Source organism: Mercenaria mercenaria, chromosome 6, assembly GCF_021730395.1.
Source record: "Mercenaria mercenaria strain notata chromosome 6, MADL_Memer_1, whole genome shotgun sequence".
Classification (NCBI taxonomy): domain Eukaryota; kingdom Metazoa; phylum Mollusca; class Bivalvia; order Venerida; family Veneridae; genus Mercenaria; species Mercenaria mercenaria.
In genome coordinates this window covers 7,226,816-7,237,698 of record NC_069366.1, presented here as the reverse complement: position 1 = coordinate 7,237,698, position 10,883 = coordinate 7,226,816, and the positions used below count along the sequence as shown (strand labels likewise).

At 36.8% G+C, this 10,883-nt stretch overlaps 1 protein-coding gene across 1 annotated transcript; it reads left to right on the top strand.

The window, feature by feature from the left end:
• Positions 1 to 1,671: 1,671 nt before the first annotated feature.
• On the top strand, positions 1,672 to 3,396 carry LOC128557937 (tripartite motif-containing protein 45-like). Its single transcript, XM_053546613.1, has one exon. The coding sequence runs from the start codon at positions 1,999 to 2,001 to the stop codon at positions 3,394 to 3,396; it is 1,398 nt and encodes a 465-aa protein (XP_053402588.1). The 5' UTR covers positions 1,672 to 1,998.
• Positions 3,397 to 10,883: the final 7,487 nt, after the last annotated feature.

Genomic DNA, 10,883 nt, shown 5'->3' with positions numbered 1-10,883 from the left:
GGACATGAAGATTCTAAGTTTTTCCCTGTATAAGTCTATATGAACCATATGACCTCTGGGGCGGGACCTTTTTTGACCCAAGAGGGATAACTTGAACAAACTTGGTAGAGAACCACTAAATGATGCTACATTACAAATTACCAAAGCCATAGTCTTTGTGGTTTGGACAAGAAGATTTTCAAAGTTTTTCCCTATATAAAATATATGTAAACCATGTGACCCCCAGGGCGGAGCCATATTTGACCCTAGGGGAATAATTTGAACAATCTTAGTATAGGACCACTAGATGATGGCATATACAAAATATCAAAGCCCTAGGCCCTGTGGTTTTGGACAAGAGGTTTTTCAAAGTTTTTTCCTATATAAGTCTATACAAACCATGTGACCCTAGGGGTGGGGCCATATTTGACCCCAGGGAAATAATCTCAACAATTTTGGAAGAGGACCACTAGATTTTGCTACATACCAAATATCAAAGCCCTAGGCACTATGGTTTTGGACAAGAAGATCAGAAACCATTTAACTGTTCCTGGCCAATGTAACCTTGACCTTTGACCTAATGACCTCAAAATCAATAAGGGTCATCTGCTGGTCATGGTCAACCTATCAATTTTCCTGACACTAGGCCCAAGCGTTTTTGAGTTATTGCCTGGAAACCATTTTACTGTTCCTGGTCACTGTGACCTTGACCTGTGACATACTGACCTCAAAATCAATAGGGGTCATCTGCTGGTCATGACCAACCTCCCTATCAACTTTCGTGACCCTAGGCCTAAGCGTTCTTGAGTTATCATCCGGAAACCGTTTTACTGTTCAGGGTCACTGTGACCTTGACCTTTAACATACTGACCTCAAAATCAATAGGGGTCATCTGCTGGTCATTACCATCCTCCCTATCAACTTTCATGATCCTAGGTCCAAGTGTTCCGTTTTACTGTTCAGGGTCACTGTGACCTTGACCTTTAACATACTGACCTCAAAATCAATAGGGGTCATCTGCTGGTCATTACCAACCTCCCTATCAACTTTCATGATCCTAGGCCCAAGTGTTCTTGAGTTATCATCCGGAAACCGTTTTACTATTCAGGGTCACTGTGACCTTGACCTTTAACATACTGACCTCAAAATCAATAGGGGTCATCTGCTGGTCATTACCAACCTCCCTATCAACTTTCACGATCCTAGGCCCAAGTGTTCTTGAGTTATCATCCGGAAACCGTTTTACTATTCAGGGTCACTGTGACCTTGACCTTTGACATACAGACCTCAAAATCAATAGGGGTCATCTGCTGGTGATGACCAACCTCCCTATAAACTTTCATGATCCTAGGACCAAGCGTTCTTGAGTTAACATCCGGAAACGGATTGGTCTCCATTCAGACCGACCGGCCGACCGACCGACCGACATCTGCAAAACAATATACCCCTCCTTTTTCAAAGGGGGGCATAATTATGAAAGCAGCAAAACTATTATCACAGACCAAAAAGCTGAAAAGTTATTGACACATGCTCTTACAAGCATTCAGATCTATAAAACAACAAGTGATTATGTACATTGCATGGATACATTTTATGTAGAAAGTTTTGCTAATGCATTATTGCAATATCAGGATAAGCGAAATAAAAATTCTGAAAATGCATACAGGTTCAGAACTAACATTGCAACACTTGACTGGAATGAAACATTCTCAAGGAGAAAAATTAAACAAAAGTTCTGAAACGGAAAACATACAACTGGTGGACTGAAATTTGGCTTAACTTTGTTGACTCTCTAAGAGAAGTGCAGTAATTACAGTTATTTTTTCAAACTGACCTAAATAAAGGTAGGATATTTTCTGTAAAAATCCATCGTCTGCTTTAGCTATTTATAGATCCAGTACAATTAGTCAGCATTTGCTTAAAGCCTATCACTGATAAAACCAGCTTCTCTCTGTACAGAAACATAGCTCATTTGTATCCGATAGTCCGATCGAATGTTGGGTGTACACTTACGTTTAAATGGCGGCGTCTAAGGAAGTAGTTGTAAACGAGGAAGATTTATGTTGTTATATCTGTTTGGAATTATATGATAAACCAAGAACATTGCCGTGTTTACATTCGTTCTGTCATATTTGTTTAGTCGGATACACTAAGCGAGCCTTTGATGAGGGAAAACAAACAATTAATTGTCCTATATGTAGAGCGGACTTAAAGCGTGTCGGCAATGTAAAAAAGTGGGTGGAGAATTTACCTATTAATTTTACGCTAGTTTCAATTTTAAGAAACAAGAAAATGAGCATGTCTAATGTAGGAAATAAATGTGACCAATGCCTAAGTGACAAAATGGAAACATCTGCGACCGTCTATTGTTATGAGTGTTCTGAGAAATTATGTGAGAAATGTACAGCAATACACAAGAAAGTAAAACTTTTATCAGGTCACAGACTGTGTAATATTGAAAACAAACAGGATGATGTTGCTAAACTTGAACTTTTAAAGTCGCTCACAAGATGTCCAGAGCACCCCTCGGAAGAAGTTCGATACATCTGCACTGATCATGACCAACTTTGTTGTAATGAATGCGCAATTGTGTCACATAGAAAATGTAATCAAATGGTCTCTATAGCCAAAGAGCAGGCCAAAACAGAAAGTGCAATCGAAGGCACAAGTGACAGATTAACAGAGCTGACCAAATATCTGGAAAAGTTAATCGAGTACGAAGATCAGCACCAGTCAAATATTGCAGCATGTAATGATGAATTGAAGGATAAACTCAAAGACATAAAGAAGCGGATTGATGATGCTTTCCGTGAAATGGAAAAGGCTATATGTGATGAATTCAAAGAAAAAAGTAGATTGATCCTAAAGGAAAGTGGGCTTCAAAAGACAGAAATTGAATCATTGAAATCCGAAGTGGAACTTTCGACGGACAAAATGGAGACAGCGAAAGAATTTGGTCAACCTCTCCATTTGTTTCTTATACAAAGGATATTGAGAAACGAAATAAAAAGGCACGAAGGTAAAATCAGATGTCTCAATGACAAAATGAGTAAACGAATTGTTAAGGCGGTAGAACAATCAGCCTGTAATGAACTAGAACAGAAAATAGCGGACTGTCTCCGTATTTCAACGAAATGTTCTGATGCCAAAATTCCTACTTGTCAAGGAATAATGAAATTTAACTCATGGTTAGAAGCAGTCAAAAGTTCAGATAACGTTTCAAATATCCAAAAGCCGGATAATGATGAACCTAATGTGAAAACTGTGAAACAAGGTAAGGAACTAGACACAGAACAAGAATATGAAGAATCCGAACAGGACAGATTTGAAGAAGAATTTGAGGACGATTTTGACACAGAATTTTATGGTTCTAATGTTGAAGATAGAGAATGGCGTGTTCCTGTTAAAAGGAAATAAGAAGGCAACATTGAAAGAAGTTGTAAATGTTAGCAAATAATTAAATTCAGTTGTAGTGGAAGGGTATGTAATCCTAAGATTATGTTGCTTTACTTCAACAAAAGAACTGTTTTATAAAAGAAAACTGAATTGTATTTTTACAAATATTTGTGTGTGATGGTTAAAGTCAATCCATATACATGTTTTAACACACCACTCGAAGCTCAATCTAAGTTCTACCTTTATTCTACACTAAAGTCATATTGTAATGAATATGTACAGCAGTTTAATAAAGGTTATATACTTCTTTCTCCAATTATAATGGCTTGCTGTTTGAACAAGAGCTCGTAGAACACGAAATACACCCCTTGATGCATTCAGTACTTGCACAAGGAACAGAAATGGTGTGTTAACTGTGCACTGTTTGACCTACTGACCTCAAAATCAATAGCGGCCATCTGCTGGTCATGATCAACCTCCCTATTAAGTTTCGTCATCTTAGGCCCAATCATTCTCAAGTTATCATCTGGAAATGGTTTAACTGTTCCTGGCCACTGTGACCTTGACCCTTGACCTCAAAATCAATAGGGGTATCTACTGGTCATGATCAACATCCTTACAATGTTTCGTGATCCTAGGCCCAAGTGTTCTCAAATTATCGTCCAGAAATGGTTTAACTGTTCCATTTCACTGTGAACTTGACCTACTGACCTCAAAATCAATAGGGGTCATCTGTTGTTCATGACCAACCTCCTTATCAAATTTCATGATCCTAGGCCCAAGTGTTCTCAAATTATCGTCTGGGTCTGGGTCACTGTGACCTTGACCTTTATTCTACTGACCTCAAAATCAATAGGGGTCATTTGCTGGTGATGACCAAACTCCCTATCAACTTTTATGAAACTAGGCCCAAGCGTTCTCGAGTTATCATCTGGAAACCATTTAACTGTTCTGGGTCACTGTGACCTTGACCTTTGACCTCAAAATCAATAGGGGTCATCTGCTGGTCATGACCAATTTCCTTATCAACTTTCATGATCCTAGACCTAAGTGTTCTTGAGTTATAATATGGAAACGAATTGGTCTACGGACAGACAGACCGACCGGCCTACCGACATCTGCAAAACAATATACCTAAATAGGAGCCGACAAAGGCTCAGACATAATCTTCATGAATCGCAAACATTAATACAAGGAAACCATGAGCCAATTGAACAGTAAACAATTCTGTCAAACAAAACAGGGGTCTTAGAGAGAGACACCTCAATAAAGTAGTTGACCTCATATTACTTGACAAGAGAGAAACTAGCGATATACTTTTCAACAACCTGGTCCAAGGGACATGTTTAACCGCAAGGTTCTATCATCTCCTGATAATTCACAAGTCCTTTATACCAGTAGACCAATTATAAGTGGAAATAACTGCCCCACAAAACAAGAGCTGTCCGTAAGACTATTCGAATTGTTGACCCAGAAGCAGATATATTATCCTAAATGTTAAAGTATCTGTAGTTTCAATCCAGTATCTGCACCAGATAGTTACTTGTATGAAAAACTTTACCAAAAGTTGACTTGATGCTATGACCTATTTTATGGGACTTTACCTTGTGAGGTTGGTTATTGATCTAGAAAAAGAAACAAGAGGGCCATGATGGCCCTATATCCTCACCAGAGTTGATTTTGCCTACTGACATAGTTTTTGACCCCGCATGACCCAGTTTCAAACTTGACCTAGAGATCATAAAGACAAACATTCTGACCAAGTTTCATTAAGATAAGGTCATAAATAAGGCCTTGTGAATGTTAAAAAGCTTTTCCTTTGATATGAGCGTGTGGCCTAGTTTTTAACCCCACATGACTCCGTTTCAATCCTGGCCTAGGAATCATCAAGATAAACATTCTGACCAAGTTTCATGAAGATACGATCATAAATGTGACCTCTAGAATGTTAACAAGCTTTTTCTTTGATTTGAACGGGTAACCTAGTTTTTGACCCCACATGACCCAGTTTCAATCTTGGCCTAGGAATAATCAAGATAAACATTCTGATCAAGTTTCATGAAGATACGGTCATAAATGTGGCCTCTAGAATGTTTACAAGCTTTTCCTTTGATTTGAACGGGTGACCTAGTTTTTGACCCCACATGACCCAGATTCGAATTTGATCTAAGGATCATCAAGATAAACAATCGACCAAGTTTCATGAAGAGAGGATCATAAATGTGGCCTCTAGAATGTTAACAAGATTTTCTTTTGATTTGAGCGGGTGACCTAGTTTTTGACTCCAATGATTAAGATATGAACTTGACCTAAAGGTCATCAAGACAAATATTCTGACCAAGTCTCATGAAGATAGGGTCATAAAATTTAAATGTGACCTCGAGTGCTAACAAGCTTTTCCTTAGATTTGATTGAATGACCTAGTTTTTGACCCCACATGCCCTAGATTCAAAACTGACCTAGAGGTCATCAAGTCAAACATTCTGACCAATTTTCAAACTTAAAATGTGGTTTCTAGAGTGTTAACAAGATTTTCCTTTGATTTGGCCTAGTGACCTAGTTTTTGACCCCAAATAACCCAGTTTCAAACTTGACCTAGAGATCACCTATACAAACATTCTGACCAAGTTTCATAAAGATTGGGTCACAAATGTGGCCTCTAGAGTGTTAACAAGGAAAATGTTGACGGACGACGGAACCGCACGACGACAATGACCGGTGCTAAAATGGGCACCAAAAGATGTGTGAAATTATTTTAAAATCTGACTAGGAGAGATTTTGGAGACTTTGTTTAAAGATTTTTATATTTTAGCTAAAAAAATCCGTGTTTTTAACAAATAAAATAACAAGCAAATTCGATGAATTGGTATCCCCCGCCGAAAGGGCTTGTGGTGAGGAATGGCAAAAAAATGTATCCGGCAAAAAGTTAAGGATGTTACTAAGAAGCAAATAATTTCATTAGTCAAATGTTCTACAGAAAATGAATGTTTTTGTTTGGGGGCGGGGGGGGGGGGGGGGGGGGGGGGGGGGGGGGGGGGGGGGGGGGGGGGGGGGGGTTAAACATGTCCCTTGGACCAGGTGAGGGTATCAAATTTCACATGTTGATTATAAAAATTGATGGAAAATTAATACGGGAAAACCGAAGGTTTTTCCGTCTATAGATAACGTGTACGTGTATATATGTCAAAGTAAACCTATATACCGTTCAACTTGGGAATATGTTCTATACCTTCACCGGTTTTGTTGTTGTTGTTCTCCCATAATTCTACCGGACCTGCTGCCGTGCTTGCGCAATAAATAATTTTCAGGACGACATTTGATAAAATAAAATTTCTTATGAAGGATCGGGCGCCGCATTATTAAAACAAATTATTCTATCCAGTTGAAAATTCGCGGTATCAATAGAAATCGGTGTTATTCGGGTTTTTTCATGAAACGAGTTTTATGGATGATTCAAGCGGCCCGCTTTTGTTTCCAATAATGAATTATGATGTAAGCTACATTACTGCACTGTTTGAATAACAAAACCATTGTATATTTATTTCTTTGAATGTAGAAAAGCCAATAATTTCAAAAATGTCAATATAAAACGAATATAGACACGCTGTCCTAACAAAATTTATTTATATACATAATTTTATCACACATTTATGTCACAAGTCACTGTGGTGCAGTGGTTAGCGCACATATTTTCCATGCGCGAGGTCCGAGTTCGAATCTCGTAAGATGCTTGAATTTTTTTTTTTTTTAGCTTAGGCCCAATCTAATTTTTTTCTTTATATTTATCATACTTTTTTCAATTACTGGAATTACTGGAACACAAATCAATAATAAGTATAGTTAACCAATGTTCTGTTTGTAAATTTTGAACAAAATATTCGAAGGCATGGAAAAGCATATATCGATATTACTTATCTCCCCTCCCTTCCACAATCTTTCACATACATTGCAACTACTTTCTAAAAGTCAATTCATTGACTAGAGTTTAAGTAATTACACTTGGAAAAAAATGTTGGCTATAAACTTGAGAGGTTCACTACGATCACTATCAAGCTAGGAAATTAACCTTAATCATATTCAAAAAAAGGTCCCAGACTGTTAGCAGTTATGTAAATTAAATTGAATTTCGTCCAAGAGTGTTTGTGTTATATATAAAATTCTGGTCAAGAACTTTTTACAATGAATTTGAAATAAAAATTTCACAAGTAAATGGTTGTTTGTCATTCTCACATACACGAGTTTTACCATAGCTGTATTAGTGGAACACAATTTGTCATAAAAGAGTGTCATTTGACAATAATGGTATTTAAAAGAATTAAAATAGTCCGTGTTTAGGATAGCAGGATTATGTAAGTTCCAGTATCTATACTACAAAAGAATATCAGAACAAGATGATATTGAATGTGATGTTACGCAGGCATAATGTGTAAACTGTTGTGTTTTATTTTTTGGATTGTTTTGTCGTTTTTAGAAACTATTTGTTTGTAACAAATGAACTGAAAAGAATATGTGCATTTCCGGATTCAGAAATTTGTATTAGAGAAACAAATTGATAGCAAAGACATGATCGTTGTAAACAGAAACAAAATTGGTAATATTATGTATAAATAAATGACTTGCATTTATCTGTATATAATGAAATATTTATCCAAAACTACTGAGGAAGAGTGTGTTTTACGCATGCTCACTGACAACACATAAAGGCCTGATATTGGGTCACTTTTGAATGACTGTTGCACCATATATAATACTATGAAAAAAAAAATTGTAAATGACAAAGTGTTCGAATTTATCAATGTACGTACAGCCCCCATTTTACATACCCCTTTCCGGCGCTCACTTCGTGTGAGTTAAAATTTGCTTACTAGATATAAATTTGAATTATGTAAAGTTTTCAGCAAAAGCATTATTTTGATACCAATAAATGAAAACAATTTGCAGAAATAAAAAAGTGACAGGTCAAAAATCTCCCGTTATCTGTCCGGGTTTATGCAACAGTTTCGTTTTTGTCGTGTTGAGCGACATGTGAAGTTTCCACTTTTTTCTATTTATCATCAGTACAACTAATGGTGCATTTTGGGACTAGATTCTGTGCACCCAAATATCACTATTATCTTTAACTCATGAACACTATTTTCCATTGTCTGTCTAGTCTTGATACATTTGAAGAAATGATTAGATCTATGTTCATTTAAACAAAACTTTTTAAAACATTTCCTCTTCTTATTTTTATAACAATAGCAAAACCATCAGGCTTACTGTCAAAACTGAAAGCCAAACAGAAAATATCTGAAAGAACAATTTAATGCAGAAAAAAGAAAGAATCCGTATCACTATCACCAGGTTTTCCCGTCAGATAGGCAGCGCCTAATTTCATATTAATGATGAAAAAAAAATGGGTGGGGATGGGGCTGCATGATCGGGGTGGTGGACAAGACTGAGTGGAGAGTGAGGTGGGGGAAGGAACGGTACAACTTTGCATGCAGATAAATATTCATGGAAGGTTTGAAAAGAAATGATAATAAAAAGGAATGATTTTTTTTTTGGGGGGGGGGGGGGGGGGGGGGGTGTGACCAAGGCAAGGTGGTGACCAGGTTTGGGTTCAAAACTTCACATGTTTATAATACATTTTCATGGAAAAGAATGAAAGAAGTTTAATGAAATTCTACCAATTAGTTGGTTTGTTATGTAAACAAATCTGTAGATTTTTAAACAATTAAAGGGCAATAACTCTAGGGAAAATTAACCAACTGAAAAAATAAAATGACAGGCATCATCAAAGTATGTTGGTTCATATTTATTTCAAGTTTCATGAAATTCTACCAGCTTATTACTGAGAAATGGCTGCGGACGTGGATTTTTCATTAAATCAAGGGCAATAACTCTAAGGGAAATTGACCAATCCAAAAATGCTTGACGGGCATCATTGCAGTATGTTGGTGCATGTTTATTTCAAGTTTTATGAAATTCTACCCGATAGTTATTGAGAAATGGCTGCGGACGGACATTTTTCATTAAATCAAGGGCAGTAACTCTAAGGGAAATTGACCAATCCAAAAAAAAAAAAACTTGACGGGCATCATCGCAGTATGTTGGTTCATGTTTATTTCAAGTTTCATGAAATTCTTCCTGCTAGTTACTGAGAAATGGCTGCGGACGGAATGACGACGCCATTTCAATACCCACCTCCAGATTTCATCGGCGGGAGATAATCATGGTAAAGGGTTACCAAAGGTACATTTATTTGAAACTATTTCAACATCAGGCTAGCAGTTTCTGAGAAAACAATTCTTAAAGTTTCTACTATATATACACGAAAGGAAATGAGACGACTCCCATCGCTGGCCAAATGTTTTTCATAAATCTTGATTTATTTAAAATCTCTTGGTAGTCATCCAAGTTCTCACTAAATACATATAAGAAAACGTTTCCAAGCATCCCTAGTGTCTATCGGAATAGTTTGAAAAATATCCAAAGTAAACTGTGAAATCATTTTGGAATTCGGCTAGCAGTTTCTGATAAAGAGTTTTACAGCTTCCACCAACATGCATATGAAACAAGACGGCCATGATGGCCCTATATCGCTCACCTGAGTTTAGTTGCTTGCTTAAACCAATTTCTATGGTAGGTGAGTAGGTCATGGTAAAGATTATTCAAGATTACTACAGAAATCTGTTTAAAAGTTAAACTGGTGGTCCAATTTTCTTTGCTGTAGCTTCAAAAACAAGAAAGAAGGTCAGTAGTTCAGGATTAAGAATATTAAAGATGAGTATTGAAATCAGAATCAAATTATAAACGTGGTCCAAATTTCTATGTTGTGCCTTCAAAAACAAGAAAGTAGGTCAGTAGGTCAAGACTAAGACAATTCAAGATGAATATTGAAATCTGTATCGAACATTATGCTTGTGGTCCAAATTTCTTTGCCACTGCTTCAAAAACAAGTAAGTCTATGTAAAACAAGTGAATGAAGTATTGCCATGCAATACAAAGTCCCCTACTGGAAGGCAACTAATTTTCTCTACTGCAGTATAACATAATGAACTGATATCTGTCCACAGGTGCTTGAAGCTCTATCAATATAGACTATTAGGTGGGTGGGATATGGTAATGCATATATTTATTGATAGAGCTTCAAGCGCCTGTGATCTGTCAATGATGTATAAACAATATTGTACTATATATACAATGTGTTATAACAAAACACTTGGATTAAAACTTGCATGTATAACAACCTGCAGTTGTTTTCGTATGGAATATTTTTGGCCAATTATAAAAAAGTTATCATATAAGTTATTTATAGTGACAACAAAGGGAAATTAATCCTAAAAAAGTCCACACAAAAGTCTTTACCAGATAGAGATAGGTCAAAATACACATGACAATTCGATGTAACATGCATGTTGTACCACAGAAAAGTGGTCTCGATTTTTCCCTACGGTCAGTAAAAACAAGAGGGCCATAATGGCCCTATATCGCTCACCTGTTATCATTGCACTTAAGGACAAGAA